Consider the following 25,676-nt stretch of genomic DNA (forward strand, 5'->3'; position numbering starts at 1 on the left):
ATTCAAAATATGCTCCTCATTGACTTACATTGTACGGTAAAACAGCTCTCAAAGTCACTCTTTTAGCACAGAAACTAACACAAACAAAGTTGATTCAGACAATATAGAACATCACCAAACCCAGTACTGTTTTTTTTTTAAATAAAAATGTCAACTTACTGTTGATTTTGCCATTTTTAACAAGTAGAAAACCTGGACTGGATCCGTGGATCCGGATCCAGATCTTCAAATAGTAAAATCAACAGGAAGTTGACATTTTTATTAAAAAAACAAACAGTACTGGGTTTGGTGATGCACTATATTGTCTGAATCAGCTTTGTTTGCGTTCGTTTATGTGCTAAAAGAGTGACTTTGAGAGCTGTTTTACCGTACAATGTAAGTCAATGAGGAGCATATTTTGAATTATCTATTTCTAATCAATGGAGCAATTATTTTTGATTTCTTGCCCACCTTTGGAGTCATGGCAAGGTAACTACACAACCCAAACCTCTACCAAAGTGGTCTTACCCTTTAACCATACCACATTTAATTAAACAGCATTACATAAACAACATTAAAACAGCCCACATGCCAGTTTAAATTAGATATAGTGACTTCAAATGTGCCGTACCAAAAAGTCAAGCAGAACATTCAAAAGCAGTGCTGTGACACTATGTGAAATTAACAACAGCATGTTTGTTGTGAACCAGTAGGTTGGCATTGGCAATACCTAATTTAAACATACAATTTAATATTTATATTATGCAGAATGTGAGCTGTGTGATTGACTTATATGGTTGAGATGGGAAATTGTCCCATCTTGTGTGGTTGTAAATTCTTTAAGAGGAATGTATAATGGAAAATTATTAAGTAAATGTTATTATTTTCTATTATATCGTTTATTGGAGACCTTGGTTTGCAGCAGTATTTCATTTGATGTTTTATTTTCAATTGCCAATCAGGGACTTATACTGGCTTAGCGGCACAAATGACATGACGCTCCATCAATCCATGAAGCAGACGGCAGTGGTGGACAGTAACAAAGTACATTTACTTGAATATTTAAAGGAGTAGTTCACCCAAAAAAAATACTTATTTGCTATCAATTACATTACTTGAATTCGTGAAGATTTTTTTGTTTTTATCGCAATCCTAAGACAATGATTTGATGACCGGCGGCGTCTCCGGTAGGAGACCCAAATAGTCTCCAACTGAGTCTCCTATTGACCAATGACCCGGTCATCAATTATTGGCTGAGGAATGCGACATAAACAAAAGAATCCCCATGAATTCAAGGCTTTATGGGTTGTGTAATTGATGGAAAATAAGTAAATTTTTTTGAGTAGGCCTATCTGTACTTTACTTGAGTATTTGCATATTTTGATACTTTCACTCGGCTACATTTCAAAGTCAAATGACTTTTGACTCATCATGAATTAATCACTTGATATACTCAAATATTGTGGAAAATATCAGATCTACAAGCTCACAATGCGCTGCGATGCGTTTTGAGCATTTAGATCTGATATTTTCTCCATTATTTATATATTTTTGAAAAACTCTGGAAAATCTCTGAAAAATTTCTAGGGGTTGAATACTTTGTCCACCACTGGCCAATGGTTTGGATTGGGCAATCAGAGAGGCCGATTCATACAAACTCCTGAACACAGAGAATTTCTGCCTCTTTCTCAGACCTGTGGGCGACAGATACGGATATTTGTGATTTTTTGGTTCTCAGAAACCATTGGTCCGTCCAAATTGCCATTCGGTCTGCACACCTCAGGGTTATATGAGACACACAGCAAGTTTGAGACCTAACAGTCGGACACTGTCCGAGTTCCAGGGACAGATTTTACCCACACACACACACACACACACACACACACACACACACACACACACACACACACACACACACACACACACACACACACACACACACACACACACACACACACACACACACACACACCTCTTCCTTGGCAGTCCATCGTTGCTGAAGATGACGTAGCTTCCTTGTGCTGTGAGTTTGTCAGTGGTTATCTTTGCTGGCGACGATGCCACTGTAGATGACTATGAAGCTGGAACCACAATCCTGCCACAGTTAGGACATGTGAGGCCTGGATCAGAAGGCTGAGATGGTAGGCCTACTGGATCAGCATGGAGGTGTCTTTGCTGGCGCCGCACCATCTAGCCGGCCGATTAGCTGCAGCTGACTCCAGATTGTTGCAACTCTTTAGAATTCCAATGAAAATTGGAAAACACTGAGTGTGGCTGATGTGAAGTGGAGTGTGTGAGTGAACACGTAATACCATCAATATTTTGTATAATTTAGCAAAGACAATTGAACAACTACTCACCAGTGTCCTCCCACTTCAACAGCAGAAGGAGGAGACTCATCAGTGAGTGACTCTGTCATAACAGTCAGTCAGTCAGTCAGTCAGTCAGTGAGCAGTAAGACAGGATGGAGCAAACATCACTCTACCTTCTAGTCTGTGAGTACAAACACGCTGTACAATTATTGTACTCACTTATAGATTTCATGTTATGTGTGCCAGATTGTTTTATCGTAGGCTATCTACAGTATGAGGATGAATTGTCCTCAAAAGGACGAGGAATTTGAAAAGGCTCTGTTAAGGTCAGGGCCAGGGGTATACTCCCACTTAGACCGACCCGGGAACCTTAATGTAATTATATGTATTTATTGCAAACCTAACAGACAAAAGAAATACAGATATTTATCACATTTTGTGACATGTTTTAGGATAAATAATACTACATTCCTGAAAACAAATGAGCAGATGTCCTTCTAAACTTTACAAATGTTATCGGACTGAATTTATCAAATTCTGAGCCAAGAGTGCCGAACTTTGATAGTTTGAAAACATAGGGGAGAAAACATAAGTTTGAAGGTCTGCCAAATGTCAAACCAAATGTTTATGTGCCCAACATTTGTCAAAACATGTAAAAGAAAACGAAAAATATGTCTGTTAAATGATCTATTGCTTGTTTTTGAAGTAAGGATGTGCTTAACTGGGCTTATAGACATGAGGCAAATTCAAGCCGATTTTCTTAAATTTTTCATTTGACTAAATCAGAGCTGAACCTTAAGTATGTCCCTCAGTGTTTTGCCGTTCTGATGAATTTATTACAAAAGCCTATCATGCCTTAATATATGTTGCAGGAGACCACAGTCGCACCTTCAATGTTGCAGTAGTTATAAATGTCTAACAGTAATTATGAAACTGGGTCTGAACCTGGCTATAATTGCCTGGGCCCTGGACTCCTTAACTGCCAGACCACCGGTATCATACCTCAAACTACCTCACACAGGTTGGCCAACAAAAACAAAAAACAGGGGGGGGGAGGTAAATGGTAAATGGTGCATGTATATTGCGCCTTTTTCCAAAGTGCTTTACAATGTGCATTACAGTCACCCATTTACCCACAGCAGAGGAAACCATGGAAGGCACTACCTACATGAGCAGTTAGTGGTTCAGCAAGAACACTCAAGAACAATCCTAGACAATGAAACTGTGGTTAAAATGCTGCTTGTGAGTCTGTTTGAGTGTGTCTGCCCGGAGCTAATCTCCCAAACCCGCTGGATGCACTTCAGTTGTTGTGTGAACTGTGAATAGTCTAACATATCTTTGTTCACATATATTATATTATATTATATTATATTATATTATATCAATTATTTTGTTAAATTTGTATTATATTATATTAAGTCACTTTTGTATTACTTATAATTATAATGGATGTCAAAAGGAGCCTAGTCTTCTAAAAAGGAATTGAAGGGCATGCAAATCAAGCTGAAACCTCAAATATGGAGTCATATGTAACTATTAAATGATGCATTATAGCGCCTTTATCTGAACCGCTTTACAAGTGCATTACATTCACATATATGCACCCATTCACACACTAACGGCAGAGATAACCATGCAAGGCACTAGCCTGCTCATCAGTGTCAAAGTCTTGCTCAAGGACACCTCGACACTAACCCAGGGGGAGCTAGGGATCAAGCTGGGACCCTTCTGATTCCCAAGTGGCTGCTCTACCTCCTGAGCCACTGCCGCCCCACATCATACATACATCATAGGCGTATCATAGACTGGCCACATGAAGTCCGAGATCCACGTGAAGCCACACCATTATTATCTCGTTTTCTTATCGTTTTCTTATTGCTTCGATTTCTTTCTTCCTCATCATGCCCATTTCCATCCAATATGCGCAACAGCTACATAATTCTGCTTTTGAATGCCTTTTACAGTATGTCTTTAAATGTCTTTATATGCATTTTGGAAAGCACCTTGAATTACCTTGTGTATGACACATGCTAGAGAAAATTCATTAGCCGTATCTTTATTTTTGTGAATATATTGAACATTTTGCAATGTCATTATTCAAGTTGATGCACACACCTCACAGGACAATTCATCATATGTGCAAATATAAATACATTTGTTTCTGAAAACGGCCATCCTTTCTCTGTCTATGTCACCTCTCTCTCTCTCTCTCTCTCTCTCTCTCTCTCTCTCTCTCTCTCTCTCTCTCTCCTCTAGTGGTTAATTCCATGGTGATTGTCTCAGCAGAAGTTCAAAACAGTGGTGATGTTATGAGAGGTATGAGTCTGCATACTGTATGTAGTCTTCTACTGACCAGGTGTTCAAATTATCCATAATTATCAATGGAATCAGGGAACTCTAACAGGACAATAATATGTCTATGTCTCTGCCCCTCCAGTCTCTCTCAGACTCAATCCTGACAGGTCTCAGTTCTTCAAAGATGAGCCTGTCTTTCTGAGCTGTGAGGACAGACAGTCTAACTCTACTGTCTGGAAAGTGAAGAAGACCAATCTTTTAAACATTACTTCAGATTGTGGTGGTGTATGGGGGCAGATGAACTCCACAGGATGCATGGTCACAATGTACTCTGTAACAGGAAGTGGAGTTTACTGGTGTGAGTCTTCAGAGGGAAAGAGTAACACTGTTAATATCATTGTGACTGGTACGTTCAGCTAATCAATAGCTTTATGTTTTCAATATTTTATCTTTTATTGTGTTTTTATTTGGTTGCCTTTCATGTCAAAACCTCATCATGTTGGCATAGTGTTAAGAGTGATGTAACCTCAGTCAAATGTTCTGCTATTATAATGTTATTTATCATTGTTAAGGTGAAGCAGTGATCCTGGAGAGCCCTGTACTTCCTGTGATGGAAGGAAGTAATGTCACCCTGCACTGTAGGACCCAGAAGACCTCATCTGACCTCCCAGCTGATTTCTATAAAGATGGATCCCTCATCACAACTCAGTCTACAGGACAGATGACCATCCTCCACATTTACAAGTCTGATGAAGGATTCTACAAGTGTCACATCTCTGACCATGGAGAGTCACTAGAGAGCTGGATGGATGTGAGAGGTGAGATAGTTGTGTAATAGTATCACATACCCACACTTTATTTGGAAAAAAAAGCAACAAACACATTTCGACCTGGTCGGTCTTCCTTAGCGTTGCCATGAGAATGCTGGCTGTTTCCTGCCCGTTTCTTTGTTTCATTCTACTGTTGGGCCATGCACTTACAGTAGATGTCTTTATAATATGGAGTGTTGCAGGCATTCTGTTGTCTTAAATATACATAAGGTGCATGGTCAAAATAAAACTTGTGCAAGTAGACAAATATTTGCAGCAGATATGAATCAGTCTCTTGTGCAGGTGAGAGACATCCCTTAGCATGCAGCAGAATTCAAACGTTTTAACTGTACTTAAGTGATAGTGCCAGTGCAGCAGCAGTGGAGTGTATAGTCAAACATAAAGTGATAATGTCTGTGTTGTGGCCTGTGTCGTCAAGATTGACATGGCGACAGGGCTCAGCACAGCATCCTAATGGTTGATAGGTGGACACTGCTCCATAGTCTGGTGGAATTACTTTTGATACATACAGTAGGTATTGCTTGCCTTGCCATAGCTGCAGCAGTGACACGAACATGGTACTTATTGTACCATGCATGTGATATTCTTTTAAATTTTCATTGAACAGTGAGACAAGATGATAGAGCTAGCATGGACTATACTAGAAATATACTGGCACAGTGGTAAAGTGCCTGACCACCACCATGGAGGTTGTGGGTTGAAATCCACCATGGTGCATCCGGCTTTGTCTAGTATCTACACAAACTCAATTGGCCCGTGTTCGGTGGTGATAATAGTTACTGCACGTAATCATATGGGCTGGGGCAGCAGTGCGCACCTGTTAGCAGTGAGTGTTGGGTGGGAGGAGTAGGACGAAGGCTTTACGTCCTCCCGGTGGGGGCTCCTCACTGGCAGGTGAGTCAGTGGGATACAACACAGAAATGTGTGTGGGGAGCTTTGTTTCGATAAACTCATGCAAATTGATGTTTCTCTTACAGTATGTGTGTCTCATTCTGCTTCAGATTCTACGACCTCAAAAGACAACGACCAATCAGACCCTCCCTCTTCCTCTCTGCCTCCATATTTCTACCCTCTGATGTGTGCTGGAATCTCAATCTTTCTGATGATTCTGGGTCTGTTTTTTTGGAAGAAATGCAGAGGTATGTCATTGATATTCAGACATACAGCCGTATAAAGAAGCTGTGAGCTTCCATAGTGTGTTGCTAGTGATGTTTGAGACGAGCACCTCTGTAGAAAGAAATAAACACTTTCATTCTGTCCTTTTTTGTAGGCTATAGGTTCCGTTTGTGATCTTGTCCGGAGCAATATGTCCAATTTAGCATATTGTTACTGTTGTTGCGGCTGAAAGCAATCCCCAATAAATTGATCAGCCTCCAGGCTAAGCCTGGGAGAAACCTGTGTGATGCGCAAACTAAAAGGACTCCAAAGAAAGCTCAGAGGCAGTGTTGCCAGATGGGAAATTTTCAATTATCGTACCGGAGGCTTAAAATTATCGTATTTAAGATAACTCACAGGTGTTAATGTGATTTTTTTTTTTTAAAACAACCTTGTTTGAGACTCCAGATGAAAACGCATCACATATGCTGAGTGGAAGCAGGCAACTTCCAAGACCTTACACAAAGTAAAGCCTGAAACTGGACAAGAAAGACGCGACCGGTGTTTTTAATGCCTCAAAGTACAGATCTAGGGTCAGATTTACTGATTTATTTTGAAAATCCAAACCGGATCCCAAATCAGCAGCCACGGAATTTGGTAAATTCACACACTTCTTTGAATATATATATATCTATATATCAATTATTGATCGTACCTAATTATAGTAAAATTATAGTACAAATACGATAATTATTGTACATCTGGCAACACTGCTCAGAGGAGAGAACACATCCCCCAACTTTACATGTTTTTATCATATTTTAGCAAAAGTTCATGTATCATCTATCATGTACATTTGTAAGCAGGCTACTTCTGTAGTTGGCCTACACACATACATTTCATGCCCATAGCATTGGCATCTGCCCAGACCGTCACGATTGCATTATTCATTTCCTTTTTCTTTTTTTCCTCTTTAGCCAGACAATATTTTTTTACCCCTTTTTCTACCCAATTTAGTCGTTATGCCAATTGATTCCTACCCACACACATTTGTGTCGTCACTGCTGTCGTATCCTACTGACTCACCTGCCAGTGAGGAGCCCCCAGCAGGAGGACGTAGAGCCGTTGTCCTACTCCTCCCACCCAACACTCCCCACTGACAGGTGCTGCTCCAGTACGTGCAATGACCATTATCACCATTATCAAGGCTTAAAGCACAATTTATTTAAGGGAAATCAACAATGTTCAGGGAGGGGGGTGCCTGCACGTCATGCAAAAACAAACTTAAATTCTTCCCAAGTCAGGGGTTAGTAGGTTTGATGGTAAACAGAGCAGGCTTCATCAACACTCGTACGTTGCCTATGAAATAAAAGAAACATAACAAGAGCCTTGTAATCCAACACAACATTTACATATAATAAGAATAAGAATGAGTGGAGTGTATCACTTACGGTGTTTCCCCCAGGGAGTGTCGTATACTACAGTGAGCAGATTTTGTAAACTGAGCACAGCTACCTTCTGATTGACCAGTCCAGCACACAGGTGTCATAACTTCCAACTGATTGACTCTAGTGCTGGACTCTAGGCTCGATCCTCACTCTGGCTCCCACTGTAGGAAAACTCACCTGGCCCAGTGTAGCCCAGGCCTTGGAGCAATGCATCAAGTCAGTGACCTGATACTTTGGCATTGCATGAGAAAGTTCGTTCACTATCTTCCATTGGCCTAAAGTCAATCTAAATAATGCACTTATTGAGCAATTATATTTTGAGCAATGTTGAGTGTTTCTCTGTTGCAGGCTGTAAGACAGACAGACAGAATCAAGATGTGACGTATGCTGATGTATGTGTGATGCAGGAACCTAGACACAGGAAGAGAGGTAGAGTATCTCAACTAACGCATTCTCACTCAGTCTCAAGCCATCACCTTGCCAACTTGATAGCCATCAACTATTTCTGTCATACCATATAGGTCATCAAACAGTCTCTATCTTTGTTAGAGATGCGTTGGTGGAGTACACGTACTGTACACAGAAAGAATAAAAACAACAACAGGCATCTTACTCTGATCACACTCTTATTCTGTTGTTTAGTTGATGTTTCCATCTCTGTGTGTTTACATTATTTCACCAACTGTTTTAACACTTGCTGTTTCTTTTGTTTTTATCCAGACCAGCCCTCTGCAGGAAGCGACATCTACTCCATGGTGAAGATAAACACAGGTTAGTCACAATTCACGATGTACGTTTCCTTAGACTATATAGGCATAGGATTAGGTCAGTGATAGCCTTTCGGGGGAGCTTGAATGAGCTAAAATCGGAGCTCAGGGGTGAGGGGGGTATTTCATTTTTCTAGTAAAGTGCATGAGCCAAGTGCCTTTAATTATTTTTGGATGAATCATGTTCATGTAATGTCAATGTACTCAGTTGGTAGAGCTCTTGACTGTGAACCACTAGGCCATGGGTTCGAATCCTGGCACCGGAAACTCAGCGTATGAGCAATCTGACTCCTGTGTTCTCAGCTGATGCTGACAAAGCCCCTCCAACCTACATACATTTCGCTTGAAAATGCATTTGACAATGCATTGGGCGCTTAAAGTTATATATTTAAAAAACTACAAATGCAAATTCTCAAGCATGCATGTCCACATTAAGGTGGGATTTTTAAATTGTGTTTTGAGTTTCTAGGTGAAAGTATGAAGGAATAGGGAGGTGCCAAAGTTTTATCACTTAAGTTTTAAAAGTTAAATATTTCAAAAACTACAAAACATTTCAAAGTGAAAAGTACAAGAACCATAAGTCCATAAGCTGAATTTTCTTAAGTTTGAAAGGAATCTCTAGGTGAAATATGTGGGACTAGTAGTGCCAAAGTTTTGGGAAGATACCTATACCTGCTATACTATATAAATAGTGAGGAGAACATGAGTGTGCTCGCTGAAGCGAGCACACTCATGTTCAAATCAAGTATCAAGTATTAAACAAAGCTGTGTAATAAGCTGTGTAATAAGCTATTATATTTGTTATATTATGTTACATTTTGTGTTGTGTGTTTTAATTGTATTACAGAAGATGTTTGAGTGAAGAAGAGAGGAAGATTTAAAAGTGCAAGGTTACTGCTTGCTTATCACACATACACATACACACCCACTCACTTGCACAGGAACTCTACACCAGGACCCTATAGGACCACTTACACAGCGACCACCCCACCCATCCACCCACCACTTTGTGAGTTTCGGAAAACAAACAAGTGGCTCTGTGCAAGAGGGTATTTTTTATATACGCATGGAAACATCTATGTGGTTAAACCGCTCTATAAGAACAAAGTGTGCCACACGTAAGTTCACTGTTCTATTGTACGTCCTGCTTACTGCATCAGTGGAAAATATGTGCTGTGGTTTTCAGGTGTATTACTTCTGTCCTCCGCTGCAGTCCTCAGTATGAAAACTCACCATGTTGATGTTTGTAAGTAGATTGTAGCCTATACAGGAAACAAAATACCTTGTGAAACCACAACTTTATTGATTATTAAAATAAACTCTACCATCGGTGTGTGAATGGGTGAATGAACGTAAAAGTACATTGTAAAGTGCTTTGGATTAAGTCCTCCCTTGCCTTTTGAAAAAACCTTGGAGAAATGGTTGAACACTTTCTCATGTCGTCACCTTCTTAAAATAATGGCCTTTGTCATTTTTTAAAGGTTTTTCAGAAAACAGAAACAACTGAACCGAAGCAAACTATATACCCTTTCTGGTAGCACTTGCTATGCATCCTATGTGTATAATGCATCATGAACATACTTATAAGGCATTATAATCTTCTCATAACCCTGTATAATCAGATTTATAAGAGCTCATAAATACTCATAATGCTTTATTACCATAACCATAACACATTATAAGGCATTTTATAATGACTTATAAGTATCAAGTGTTATAATACTTCATAATTGCTGCCAAACTGGTAACAATTGCTATGCATCTCAAATTATTTCTCATAGTTATAATCCATTATAATCAATTGATAATGCTTTATTATCAGTGTTATAATGTGTCATAATTATTATAATGCATTATTATAATGCATTATACTACGATTATAAGTTATTATAAGCGGTCATTTGTGACTTTATGATCATTTGATGAGGCTTTTTTATCAATTTTATAATGCCTTATTATCACTTATAAGGCATTATACTGTGATTATAAGTTATTATAAAGTGAACATTTATAACATTATGATCATTTTATAAGATCGCCTTTAAATCACTGTAATAATGCATTATAATTACTGTTATAATGCATTACACTATGATCATAAGTTATTATAAGTGGCCATTTGTTACTTTAAGAACATTTAATAACGCTGTATTATAATGTCTAAAATGCCTTATACTCACTGTCATAACGCATTTTAGTCACTGTTATAATGCCTTATTATCACTTATAATGCATTATAACTGTGATTTTAATGCATTATAGCAGAGCATTATCAATTGATTATAATGGATTATAACTAAGATAATTAATGTTGGGTTGCATAGCAAGTTTTACAAAGTGGGGAGCAATTATGAAGTATTATAATACTTGACATTATAAGTCATTATAACATGTTGTATAATGTGTTATGATTGCATTATACGTTGTTATGAATATGTATAACTGTAATCATCATGTGTTATAAGCATAATACAATCCATTTATACTTGAACTTATAAGTCATTATAATAAGCTTTATAATGTGTCATGTTATGGTTATAAAGCATTATGATTATTTATAAGCTCTTATAAATGTGATTATAACGGATTATGATCAGCATTACAATGCCTTATAAGTATGTGTATAATGCGTTATACACATGGGATGCATAGCAAGTGCTACCATATTGGTAAATAATTTCACCCAAAAGGTTTATAACAATATATGACTATTGACATGTCAGTTATGTAATATAAGAGGATTAAATGACTTAGGCCAATTTGTGTTTTGACTAAGGCAATTATAAGCCTGACTTAGGCCAAATTATATTGAGTAGAGATTTAGGCAAACATACCATTTTCTTAAAAAAATTACTTAGGGCATTATTTTAAGAAGGTAACGATGTGCTTATGTTTTTTTGTGTTTTAACTTTGATGTCTTGTGAGTACAATTTTCATGCTGTGACACTTTGGTCAGCCTTTGGCTGTATTTTATTTTATTTTATTTTTTTATCCCGCGATTTTGTAGCCCTTATTTTTCACCTGGTGCCAATTTTTTAAGTCATCCTGGGCGCTACACTCCCCTCACCAGCCTAGGGAGGCCAGGGCCGAGCTCATGCCTCCTTCAATGCATGAGAGCCAACTGACCTTCTTGTCACCTGACAGGGGGGAGTTTCCCTGGTTGGACGTAGCGCCCACAGCGTCCCCGGCGGTAATCGAACCCAGGACCTTCTAGCTGTGAGGCGACAGCGCTACCGACTGCGCCAGCCTTTGGCTGTTTTTAAATGTGCTTTATAAATAAAATTGACTTGACTTGGCATGAATAAATGCAGACCATTTCTGAGTCGTGAGAAAACTTCACCATGACCTTGTAACTGTCTAAATATGACAATGCTCAATATGACTGGTGAGTGGTGTTAGGAAGCCTCTCGAATGCATCAAAATATGAGTTCACAGAGTTCAAACAACACTTTAAAAGCAAGGAACACAACACGCTGTGTTGACATACTTTACAAGCGACAGGCAAATTAAGTGTATGTTCATCCTCCAGCAGAATTGAGGTGCCTCTCTCTGGTTATCTAGCTTGCTAGCTAGATATGACTTGTGACAGCATAGCGTCCTATTTAATATCGGTAAAGGAAAGATAAATCTTACCACAGTGAGACATAACACCATTATCAAAGATTATACTGTATAGCAAAACACTGAATTTCATTTGATAACTCCAGGTCATCAATGTCCCATATCCATGTTCCTTCCATCTGTGGTTTTATGTTCTAAATTAGATCAGACAAGATTTTGCTCTGTATCAAGAAAATAGGCAGCAGTGTAGAAGCTATTGAATAAGAATGACATTTTAATAAGCATAACAGCACAAATAATTGTAAAATAATACATGTAAAATAAACCCCTTCAGGCTGAAATGAAAATATCAAAAATTAATATACAGTACATGAGTTGTGAGATTAGTGAGCAACACAAACTAATTTTGTGAAGTTTTAAATTAATCCCCCAAAGTCTTTAAAATTTACAGTATGTCAAATTGCACAAAAATGTGTCACTATTTTCCTTTATTTTTTTCTTGGGAAGGACCCCATGCCCCCTCTATATTTATAAATATAACAAATACAAATTTCAACCATTTGTTCTTTGTTTGGGCAAGCAAGGGCCCAGTAACCAACAAATGAAGCAGAATATGCATGAAGGGGCGACTTCGCATTTACAGCTACTTCAAACGAGCAACAGAAGAACCACAGACCTGAAAACAAATACCTTACTTTCATGGTACATGCCACAGGATGAAACTTTTGTTACATTTTAAAATTAGTCTAGATAAATTGGAAGTGATGAAACAAATGAACAACAATGAGCAGACAAATTTGAAACTAGAATAATATAAAAATGTAAAGCTTATAAATTTATTTGTGAGGTTCTCTCTCTTTATTGGATGCAATTGGTATCCCAAACTGAAAATGTATTTGATGGGAAGACCCCTGTTACGGAATAGACTCTAGCACTGATTACTATCTAGTCAGTGGCGTAACGGAGGGGCAGCAAGTGATGCGGTGCGGGGGGGCCACCAGCAGGCGGGGCCCCGCCTGCGCTGATACAAATATTTTTACAGCCAAAAAAAAGATAAAAGTTGATTTATATTCGTCAAATAGAACCGAATTAGGCCCCGCGATTCTGCGTTACGCCACTGTATCTAGTATAGAGCTTTAACCTTTTAACAAAATATTTGATTGTCTACCCAAAAATATCACTTTTGTCATTTGCTTTGCTTTGCTTTAGTTATTGCTACTAGAATGTTGAGGAACTGAAGCCAAATAATCTTGTGTACTGTAGGCTACATTCAATGAAAATCTTGAATCTTGAATCAGACTTGTAAACATTGTGGAAGGTCATCTGTCCTGTAGGCTCAGTAAAGCTATCCCTCAGTGAGGATTCGGAACCCTTGGGCAAGGCATTTAGCAATTTGCACCAGCAACTCCACAGGTGCTACCAGCTGTGGTGGACAGTAACAAAGAACATTTACTTGAGTACTGTCCTTAAGTATTCTTTTTTTAGTATCTGTACTTTTGTATTTTGGGATACTTCACTCCACTTATAAAATAGCAAACATGTACAGTATATCCTGGCTACATAAAGGAAGTGGTGTGGTAACCTGGTTGTTAGTTTAATTCCTGCTGCATGTCCTGTCATGTGCATGCAGATTGATTTTGACACTCAATCTTACTCAGCTAAACATTTTAGAATGTAAACATGAAATGGACCCTACTACAAGTCACAGTGATGTTGACAGAATCACTGTATGTTCCCTATCCTGACTTACACCAGCACACCAGTGCTCTTCACGGTAGAGATCACACCAGTACACTCCAGTATCTTCAGGATACAGTTCACACCAGTACACTCAGTATCTCCAATATCTTCAGGGACAGGGTACGGGTCTTTGATGGCTCCGTGGGATCATGGGATGTGATAATTTGCCCCCAGTCTCTGGCACACTCACTCACTTCACACCTCAGCCAAGTCAAGCACACACACAAACACATGCATGCACGCACGCACGCCCACAGCCACACACACACACACACACACACACACACACACACACACACACACACACACACACACACACACACACACACACACACACACACACACATACACACTATTGAGAAAGCAGATAACAGGATGTTCTGCATGTTGGGGTGGTCTGAAGGTGAAAACACAACTTCCTGACATTCAATCGATGGAAACAGTTGTGGTTAGTAGGTTCAGAATGAACATTCTCACAACTCACACTCACTGAATTTCACATCAATCATAATTTAGGAACCATTGTAATAATTATGTTAATTATTCAATTCATCATTACAGGATGGATAGACAAGATGGTCTCTGATTGAGTGGAGTAAACTGGTCACTCAGGGGAGGTGTCCTTAACAATGGTGTTGGGGTGTATTTTAGGTATAGCAACCCTCTTTCAGAGTCTGTTGTTCGGGAGGTTCTGTTTTGCTGGGGAGAAGGAGGGGCCTTCAGTTGGGCCTCAGTTTGGTGTTGGATAATAAAATGTAGGGTGGGTGATGGCTGATTTAAGCACTCACTACTACTCTCTCCTGATTGGCTGCAATTGGCAACCCACATAACAATGTATTTTCTATTTATTAAGAGCCTGAGAGACGGGTAGACATCTGTTACTGAACAAACACCCCATAGCAATGACTATCAGAATAGAGTTCAAATTTTTTAACAAAAAACGTTTTGTTTTAACCAAATAATATAACTTACGCTACCTTTAAACTAATTAGGGTACAAATGCACATCTGAAGGGGAGTAGCCAACGAAAGCCGAGGCATGGAACACATTCCATGCCCCGAACGGGCCCACTTTCACCCACTAAAAGATTCCGTGCTGGCACGCCATACCGGTAATGGTGCGGTCACACATATGCGTTTGGTGGCCGGAAGTTCCATCCGCTTCCATCAGGACAGAAAGACCGTTTTCACTTGTAGTTTTCTTTCAGTGAACCAGCACTAAAAATGCAGGGGGAATGCAAGGCCAGACAAACGGCCAGACATATGCGCTGGTCTTTAAATAAATGTAAGCATCCTTATTTGTGGTGAATCAACCCCCCCTACCCCCCCCCCCCCCCTTTTCATTTTCTTCTTTTGTATATGTTTTTTTCACTCTTCATATACCAGTAACCTGTAAGCTGATTGTATGACATTCTGTATAGTAGTGTGTATATCTGTCTGTCTCTTATATTTCATCATGATTTGTGTGCATGGGGATCTCATCTTAAACAAGCTCAGTGCTTAAAGGACGACTTCACCGCTTTTCAACCTATCTTCATATAATTGGTCCTCACTAATACTCATGATAAAATGGTACAATTTTTTTCTACTTGGTCTGTGTCTCATAGGAGGGCTGTGGACAGTCCAGAAACCTGTCTACCAGTGACATCATCGTTAGGCATGATTTTTTTTTCCAACAAGATTTCACATTTTTTATTTAGATTTTTATTAACACGAGAACAATGGCTTCTTTTATTGCATTGCAACTTTCAAGGAATAGAAAGCCTGCAGTTTCTATTAGCTTGGACATTGATGATGTCACTGGTAGACGGGACTCTGAACTGTCCACAGCCCTCCTCTGAGACACAGACAGAGTAGAAAAAAATTGTACCATTTTATCATGAGTATTAGTGAGGACCTATTATATGAAGATAGGTTGAAAAGCGGTGAAGTCGTCCTTTAATGAGTCTTCCAGTTTAGTAGACCTTGTATTGTGAATTTGTACTTCCATGTACTGTTATTCTCATGTCTTACTAAATAAAGTACATCAATCAATCAATGGCCTGAATACTTTGCACTGTTTACCAATAGGAATGCTCCCCCCCATCTGAATATATTATGTGAGCATAATGAAGAAGCAGAATAATAAATTACTATCCAAAATAAATTAGAAGTTTTTATTAATTCTACAGTTTCACATACAAATGCGGGCAAAAGAAAACTAAACATCTCTGTGCTTTGTCATAAAATGCACCCTTACCATCTGAATCTGTCATTCATAATTATTGATGTAATTCACATGTAGCCAACTTAAACCCTCTATTCTCAGTACAAACGGACCTACATTTCCTAGGCTGCTTTTTTCTGTCAACACCAAATCTCTTTGCCAAAAATAGCCAATCTACAAGCTCACAACGCATCACGCTGACACGTTGCTTGTAGATCGGCTTTTTTATGTTTCTCCCAGAAAAGGCATTGCTGGGGTTCATTTGGTTAATGCTATTCATAATGGTGTAATGATGTTTTCAGATTTGTCACGGTGCACTAATGTTTTCATATTGCTTGATAATATTTATATTTTATATTGCATATGTTTTCATGTTGAGTAGTGTGCATTCGTCTGTCCTCACTTCTATAAATAGCACTAGTCAAAGAATACACATCCGGAAAAACTGGCACTTTGTTGGCACTGCCCACCAGCTGCTCAAAGCCCCGGAAGCTAACAAAGGAAAATGGGCAGAAGTGCCGCCTGGGCTTGCGATCTTTTGCGGCTACTTTAGTTCGTGAGCCAGGGCCCCAAATTTGGAGTCATCGGTATCATCTTGGGGGAATAATTATCATAGTGATTTTTGGGACGGTATACACCCCTAGTGCTAGGAAATATGTGATAGCCTTGCATTGGTGCTAGCTTTCTGTGTTATCACTCCATTCTCAAACCACATTGGGCAAAGCACAGACATACCCTCATTCAAAGCAATGGGAATGAGTGCGACAATTTATGCTGAACAATCTAAATTAGTCCAGGATTAATTCATCAAAAAAAAATACTGCATTTCTATGTCAGAATATGTGTGATTATATTTGTGTTGAAATAACGTCATGTTCCAAATGTAATCATAGCCCATGTCTGATAGTTGTTGAGCCTTGTTAAGTTGAGGGGCCATTCATGTCCATTCATGTGACATATCTGGTTTCGGTACATAAAAAGCAGATAGATTTTGTGTCCCAAATAATTAATAAATAATTCATGATCTGACTCTGGTGTTATATTCATATAAATTTGATCTGTATGCATGTCCTCAGCAAAACTCCAGACATGGATGTCATTCCAAATAAAGAGTTTGAGCGAAGAGGATGAATCTTCTGCCCCCAGCAGTAGGCCTATTTCGGTGGAAACTGATCCAATCCCGTCCTCTGGTGGAGAGCTAAGGTACATTTGTCTTACGATACCTCTTTTATACTGTCTCTCCTACACTGTCGCCCTCTCAGCTTTCTTTCTGTTTGGAGAGACAGACAGTGTCTCCCTCTCAGCCTCCCTGCTAAAATATATCATTAATGAATTTTATTTGGACTAAACTTTCTTGATTTGGATACAGTGATTAACTGACAATGCACGCACACACAGAGTACACACACACACAGAGCACCTGGTAGAATATGACTTCAAGTCATTTCTTTCTTGTTTTTCTCTCTTCGCTTCTCAGTCTGGAAAGCACCCTATTGACTCGTTTTGCAGAACTACACTGGAACTACATATGTTACGTTAGGCAACGTCGTTGCTGATTGGATGTTGTTCAAACGAATGACGAATCACAACGATCACTGTTTTTATTGTCCCGCCCCGCACCACAGACCAATCAGAAGCCACGGTTCAATTCCAGCCGTATGCCATGTCCTGCCTCCCTTGGAGATAGGGTGCTTTCCAGGGTGCTTTCCAGACTGAGAAGAGAAGAGAGAAAAAAAAGTCCGCCGAACGTAGCGAAGCAGGCTGGATCCCAGGCTATGTTATAGCCCCACCATGGCTGATTTGAAAATTTTCAAGTGGCATTTCTTCCTCGGCCTAGTGGGAATGTGCGTGCAAAATTGCACGGAAATTGCATGCATTTTGTTCAAAACGGAGCACTCCTGCAAATTTTGGAAGCCAATTTTAGCCAATCACAATGGAATGGAATATGAAAAATCTGAAATCTAAAATGCCCAATTCTATTTATTGTAACAACTGTTGCATACTCTTTCACTCACCAATTTGTCCGGTGATAAGATCAGACCCGAAGGCCCGTTTGAAGAAATAAACAAATCTTCTTATGACTTCTCTCGTAGAAAAGGATTTTTTTAAAACACTTAAGCTAATACAGGCTTTTAGCAATAATACAAACATATATGAAAAGGCAGAATTTCTGGTAATAACAGACAACAGACCCCCAAGCTCTATCTCCAAGTCCTCAATCTAAGAAAACATATCGCCAGACAATTATTTAACCTAGAATACTTGATTGAATGTTAAATCTGGCAATATCTCTCAATTGCTGCGCCCTGCATGGTCACTTATCTAACCAAAAGACGGGCTTGGCAGAATTTTTGGTTCGAGCGAGTATGTTTTGCACCCTGTTCGTCCTTCTCCGGCACCGTTGGCCTGATCACAGCGAAACTTTGCACACACACTCCCTGGATGCCAATTCCGAACCTCTTTCAATTTGAATTTTTACATTTTTCACATGGGCCTGTTATAGCGCCACCAGGAGGCCGATTCTACCTGACCTGGCGGAGCCCTGTGCTCTGAGGAGCACTTTTTCTAGTTTAACTAGATTATGGGCATGCCAAGATTCTAGTCAAATACAGCAGAATCTACTATCGCCAAAAGGAACTAATCGAAGAGAGCTACAATGGGAGAAGCTCCGCACAAAGCCATGTCCGTCACCCGGCTAAAGGGGACTACCAAACCCCCCCAGAACAGAATTATACAGCAGTATTTATACAATGTTGGCTACATCCGACACACCTAATATGGGATTGCTTCCCTAATGGTTAAAACATTTCAGTTGACAAACCTATGATGGTGTTTTTTTCCTAACAGCTAAAACATTTGAGCTGTTGCCATAGCAATTTGGTCACGTGAGCAAAAAGAGATTTTGCTAGCAAGTCATTTCGTAAGAGGAAGTTGTGGTGGCCGACAGCATCAGGGAGCACAGATGGTGTCAGCAGCAGGCGGTCGACTTCCCCTCCAAAGTCTGCATTGATGCCCGCCGCCTTCATGCGTTGCTCGGCAAGGTCACTTAAAGGAGAATGTTGGACTAAAGTTTTCTTACCTTTTCTATGACGTTATGATATCTTAGGATGAATGGTACAGTAGAAAAAATTCATAACTCCACCCCTGAGCCGCCACAGCTTAAAAGGTGCGCGGATAGGCCTTAGGTTAGATCACATATTTTAATAGCTTTTTTTTTTCTTTTTTTTTTTTGAGATCTGACGTTCGCTAGACGATATTGAAATCTCGAGATTTCAATCTCGTCTAGCGAGACTTCTGTTTTTTTTTGTTTTTTTTTGCATAGTGTTCTGTCACTATGAACGTCAGATCTCACCAAAAAAAAAAATCTACTGTACCATTCATCCTAAGATATCATAACGTCATAGAAAAGGTAAGAAAACTTTAGTCCAAAATTCTCCTTTAAGCCTACCTAGGATTTATCAACCCGTTCTTAAAGGGATATTTCACTTTCAAATAAAAATAAAAATTAAGAAAATATATTAAAAATTGATGAAAAATAAATATTACGGCCCCCTCACCCTTTAGAAGAACATTCTAATACATGAGGGGGCCGTGATTTTTCCATTACATTTTTCATTTATTTTTCATATTTTGTTTTAATGTTTATTTTATTTGAAAGTGAAATATCCCTTTGACATCCAAAGCTGGTCTTAACCAGGTGTGCAAATTACTCTAAAACATATCATTTTCTAGCATTGGACAAACGTCTTTTCTAGCATTGGACAAACAAAATGCGCGAACTGTATTTCTCTTATCGCTTCATGTGACCACTCTTAAAATGTGTTCTTACATAAGAGAAAAGCCACAACGCCATGACACACAGAGATGGGCCTGGCGGTATGGTACACCTTCAGTGACGCCGCCCAGCCTGCATCCAACAATGACTGCAAAAACTGCAGCACAGTCTTGACAGTAGGCCTACGCCAGAGGGCCTGACCTCCAGAACAACACATTACACACAGCAGAGCAGATACCATGGGATGGGTAACATAACATCCCAACCCTTTAAAGAACAAAGGGTCAATCCTTTGTTTAAATCACTTCATGCAAATAAATTCATTTTCCTTGCACCTTACCACCGTGTTTTGTTACGACCCTGATAAGAGTCTAGGGCAGAACAAAACATGGTAAGGTGCAAAGAAAATGGATTTATTTACATAAAGTGATTTTAACAGGGGGGGGGGGAGAAAAAGGGCGAAAAACGTCGGAATTTAGAAGCGGCCATGCTGCTGAAGGAGCCCTACGACATTGAAACGCGCCGGTGAGGCGTCCTTTCTCTTGTGTGTTCTCTTTCGTCAACTTTGCAGAAGGTGAGTAATTAATCTAATGCTGACAGTGGTGGAAAGTAACTAAGTACATGTACTCAAGTATAATTTTAAGGTATTTTTTACTTGACTGGAGTATTTCCAATTTGCAATATTTTTACTTCTATTCCAATACATCTCAGAGGCAAATATTATACTTTTACTCCACTACAATTATTTGAAAACTTTAGTTACTAGTTACTTTGTAGATTTTACTTATTATGACAAAACATACATAAACAGCTTCAGCCCTATTTAAACTTTGGCTTTTTGAAAATAGCCGATTGACAAGCTCACAAGCGCTGACGCGTTGTGAGCTTGTATATCTGCTATTTTCAAAATATTTTAATACATTTGATTTTAGCCATTTTCAGATGGCCATCTGAAAATGTTTTGTGTCAGGGACCCCCAGAAGAGAACATTTGTCTTAAAAAAGTATAAAAACAAATACAGCAGATATAGCAGATGTACAAGCTTGCATCATGGGTGAACTTAGCCCTGGTTCAGAGCAGTGAGTTCCCTCTAATGTTAGAGGGAACTCACTAACGCTCTGAACCAGGGCTAGGGTGAACTGGTTTTAGAGTACTTGGTATTGTAGCCTACTGTATTGTCAAGTTGGACAATATAGCTCTGTTTTCATCATGGGGTGCAGCCATGGGTGGGCCTGGTGCACTAACCTCGCGTCACCAGTCTTTTGGTGCACCCAATCGATTTTGCAAAAATAAATAAATATATTTTAATTAATAAATATATTTTTTGATAATAAATCGGTAAAATCAGGCAAAAATAAGAATTAAATAACATAACCCTAACCTAACCCTAAACCCGAAATAAAGTAACAAAAAAACGAAAATAAGTATACCAAAAGTACCTTCGCGCGTACCAAAAGTACCTTTGGGCACACGCACGGCACACGTGCATGTGCATGTGTCAGTTCCAGAAAGAACTGTCAGCCACTTTCACCCCTGGGAATAACACAAAACAAATCTAACCTATCTAAATCTAATTTACTACTACACTAACTAATCTTACAAAATACATAATTGGCACATATTCTCTTGCCTAAAGTGCTTAAAGCACTTGCTTTTATTTCCTTAGGCAAATCATTCCATTGCACTGCCGCGCTGTACATGAATCTATTCTTACCCATGAGGTTGTTAAATTTACATGGAACAAAGTCTGTTTCACTGCCCGGATTGAGCACCTGTTGAGTCTCACCCACCGTTTGAAAGTAGTCAAACAAATACTTTGGAACCATTTCCTCAGAGAAACACTTCCGTTTTTTTTAAAACTGTACTGTATGTGTTCTGCAGTGATAGGCTACCTGAGACATGTGAGTGACATGTGTCAGGAGGAAGTTCTGAGGGATCAAGTTACAACCACCTGTAGACACAGGTTCTGCAGAGAGAGTATCACTATTTTTTTATTCTATGGTATTACCTCATACCGGCCGGGACCGGCCTGGTCCAACAGCAGACAACGTCTGTCAACGTCTCTCTCTCTCTCTGTGCAATATATTGAAATACAAACCCATTACTTCAAAAGTCGTTGTTTGTCGTTTTTACCTGTTGGTTTTCAAAAGCATATTTTATTACATCCGGATAGAATAATAATTAATATATTTGGTGTATTTGATGTTTACTACCAATAAAAAACCTCGAAGCACACAAAGGAATTAATTAATGCCATTGCACCGACATTATGAAAGAAGGCATTTATTGATGATCTCACAAAAGATAAGTGCTAAGCACTTGCAGAACGATCTGTTTTTTATATTTATATTGTGGAGGAATGTATCTCTCCCAGTCGTAGTAGTCTGATCTAGTCTGTCTGTTGGAGAGCCACTTAGGCCATGCATACCAAACAGTGTCTACTGTAACTGTGGAATTCCTAGTTTCTATTTACTTATCAGTGCTCAGCCTCAGATCCGGTCTAGATCCCGCCTACTGTATCCGCTAATTTCACCGCACACATGCGTGTACACAAACCGTTTCCGCATCCGTTCCAGAGACAGGCCGGCGGCTTTGCAATCGAGCTGCAAACCACACCCACCGTCCGACATCGAAACTAAAAACGTCTCTTTAAGAGTCCTGCCCTGTTGTTCAACGATATGTTTTCTCAACGTTTGGGAAGGAACAGATAAATCCATGATGTAGTTTAGAGAGAGGACAATCGAGGATACCAGCTATAGTAACAGTGAGTAGCCTACAATGCAGTAAGTATCAGTTGTTGTTGTTGTTGTTGTTGTTGCTGGTTGAAGTCCATTATGTTTTGTTTTGTTGAAGTCAACCTTAGTAGGACTACTGCTGCAGTAACAGCATTGACCACGCCGCGAACGGCCTTTTCTTGTGTTGTTGAAGCGCAAGGGGGGGTCGAGAGTCAGCGACTCAGCGCACTGAAGTCAAGGCACAGACTATTGTTGACGGACAACGGATGCACGCTTATGAGAAACAACAACAATAAAACCTGGCAAAACAGTTGCGTGCATTAGCGCAAGATGAGGATAAAGGAAATATTCAGTCTAAATGTCCAATTTGCTAATTCACAACTACTACTACTACTTTTGTATTTGAAACTTTAAATTTCTCTAAATATTATAAACTTTCAGGAGAGCCTAAGTACAAATATCATTTATGAAAAGGCTATATAGGCTACAGTCGGACTGAATGATGACTGAAACTAGCAAACTGGACATTTTTTAGACTGAATGTTTCCTTAATCCTCATCTTGCGCTAATGCACGCAACGGTTTTGCCAGGTTTTATTTTTGTTGTTTCTCATAAGCGTGCATCCGTTGTCCGTCAACATTAACAACACTAGTATGTGCCTTGACTTCAGTGCGCTGACTCCCCCGCCCCGCCCCCTTGCGCTTCAACCACACGGGAAAAGGCCGTTCGCGACCACGCCATGTTTTACAATGAACTACGCAGTTTAGAATATTAAATGTTGGTAGATGTACTGTACATTCGATGTGACCACATGACAAAGAGACAGTCGCACACATCTTAAATGGCTGCAGGCAGCCACTATAAAGAACTGAGCAGTGTTCAGTCAGCAAATATAACGGAGCAAATATAAGACTTCCGGTGGACGATCTCTTCAGAATAAGAGTACCCTCTAGAGTAAAAAGAAACCATTGAAAACCATTGAAAAACGGTTCATTTGCACATTAAAACTATAAATTAAGCATTTAAACGAAGCTATATATCACATATTATGTTTCTGTGTAACAAAAACGGATTTAAAACATTAATTATTTATCTAAATTGATAGATGCTGTTCAAAGGAGTGCATAGCCTATACAAATTGGACACTGGACAGGAGACGGTGCTTAGTGCCGGAACTTCTGAGGTACGCACGCGTTCGGGGAGACCCCCTCTACACAGCCACACTCTCCGCTAAGCGGCACTAAGGTGTAAAAGAAAGTGGCGGGCCGTCCAGTGAGGTCAAGGGTCAGAAAAGGGCCCTTTTCAGTGCATAGCCTATACAAATTGGACACTGGACAGGAGACGGTGCTTAGTGCCGGAACTTCTGAGGTACGCACGCGTTCGGGGAGACCCCCTCTACACAGCCACACTCTCCGCTAAGCGGCACTAAGGTGTAAAAAAAAGTGGCGGGCCGTCCAGTGAGGTCAAGGGTCAGAAAAGGGCCCTTTTCAGTGCATAGCCTATACAAATTGGACACTGGACAGGAGACGGTGCTTAGTGCCGGAACTTCTGAGGTACGCACGCGTTCGGGGAGACCCCCTCTACACAGCCACACTCTCCGCTAAGCGGCACTAAGGTGTAAAAAAAAGTGGCGGGCCGTCCAGTGAGGTCAAGGGTCAGAAAAGGGCCCTTTTCAGTGCATAGCCTATACAAATTGGACACTGGACAGGAGACGGTGCTTAGTGCCGGAACTTCTGAGGTACGCACGCGTTCGGGGAGACCCCCTCTACACAGCCACACTCTCCGCTAAGCGGCACTAAGGTGTAAAAAAAAGTGGCGGGCCGTCCAGTGAGGTCAAGGGTCAGAAAAGGGCCCTTTTCAGTGCATAGCCTATACAAATTGGACACTGGACAGGAGACGGTGCTTAGTGCCGGAACTTCTGAGGTACGCACGCGTTCGGGGAGACCCCCTCTACACAGCCACACTCTCCGCTAAGCGGCACTAAGGTGTAAAAAAAAGTGGCGGGCCGTCCAGTGAGGTCAAGGGTCAGAAAAGGGCCCTTTTCAGTGCATAGCCTATACAAATTGGACACTGGACAGGAGACGGTGCTTAGTGCCGGAACTTCTGAGGTACGCACGCGTTCGGGGAGACCCCCTCTACACAGCCACACTCTCCGCTAAGCGGCACTAAGGTGTAAAAAAAAGTGGCGGGCCGTCCAGTGAGGTCAAGGGTCAGAAAAGGGCCCTTTTCAGTGCATAGCCTATACAAATTGGACACTGGACAGGAGACGGTGCTTAGTGCCGGAACTTCTGAGGTACGCACGCGTTCGGGGAGACCCCCTCTACACAGCCACACTCTCCGCTAAGCGGCACTAAGGTGTAAAAAAAAGTGGCGGGCCGTCCAGTGAGGTCAAGGGTCAGAAAAGGGCCCTTTTCAGTGCATAGCCTATACAAATTGGACACTGGACAGGAGACGGTGCTTAGTGCCGGAACTTCTGAGGTACGCACGCGTTCGGGGAGACCCCCTCTACACAGCCACACTCTCCGCTAAGCGGCACTAAGGTGTAAAAAAAAGTGGCGGGCCGTCCAGTGAGGTCAAGGGTCAGAAAAGGGCCCTTTTCAGTGCATAGCCTATACAAATTGGACACTGGACAGGAGACGGTGCTTAGTGCCGGAACTTCTGAGGTACGCACGCGTTCGGGGAGACCCCCTCTACACAGCCACACTCTCCGCTAAGCGGCACTAAGGTGTAAAAAAAAGTGGCGGGCCGTCCAGTGAGGTCAAGGGTCAGAAAAGGGCCCTTTTCAGTGCATAGCCTATACAAATTGGACACTGGACAGGAGACGGTGCTTAGTGCCGGAACTTCTGAGGTACGCACGCGTTCGGGGAGACCCCCTCTACACAGCCACACTCTCCGCTAAGCGGCACTAAGGTGTAAAAAAAAGTGGCGGGCCGT

General features: G+C 40.4%; 2 protein-coding genes and 1 long non-coding RNA gene across 5 annotated transcripts in view; all 3 read left to right on the forward strand.

The window, feature by feature from the left end:
* The window catches only part of LOC308102481 (protein NLRC3-like), a 79,000-nt gene that overhangs the window by 21,966 nt on the left and 31,358 nt on the right, over window positions 1–25,676 (forward strand). The window contains exon 1 of one of the 2 annotated variants that reach the window (XM_080452226.1): window positions 22,690–22,771. The exons of the other annotated variant lie outside the window; for it this stretch is intronic. The gene's annotated coding sequence lies outside the window, so the exon portion shown is untranslated. Of the gene's footprint in view, window positions 1–22,689; window positions 22,772–25,676 lie in introns of those variants that run through there. 2 annotated transcript variants of the gene reach the window in all.
* Window positions 2,403–4,838, forward strand: LOC308101848. Its single transcript, XR_013934577.1, has 3 exons — window positions 2,403–2,474; window positions 4,548–4,607; window positions 4,729–4,838. It is a non-coding gene; the product is annotated as an uncharacterized lncRNA (long non-coding RNA).
* On the forward strand, window positions 4,870–10,483 carry LOC308101738 (uncharacterized protein). 2 transcript variants are annotated; one of them, XM_080451200.1, is made up of 6 exons: window positions 4,870–4,992; window positions 5,159–5,404; window positions 6,418–6,555; window positions 8,308–8,388; window positions 8,680–8,730; window positions 9,574–10,483. In XM_080451200.1, exons 1-6 carry the CDS (start codon window positions 4,884–4,886, stop codon window positions 9,582–9,584), a joined length of 636 nt encoding a protein of 211 aa, XP_080307326.1. In that variant the 5' UTR covers window positions 4,870–4,883; the 3' UTR covers window positions 9,585–10,483. The 2 variants fall into 2 exon arrangements, with proteins under 2 accessions (XP_080307326.1, XP_080307327.1); XM_080451201.1 differs by having other exon boundaries at window positions 4,885–4,944.

The sequence above is a fragment of the Gymnoscopelus braueri genome (assembly GCF_963280865.1).
Source record: "Gymnoscopelus braueri genome assembly, chromosome: 15".
Taxonomy (NCBI): Eukaryota; Metazoa; Chordata; class Actinopteri; order Myctophiformes; family Myctophidae; genus Gymnoscopelus; species Gymnoscopelus braueri.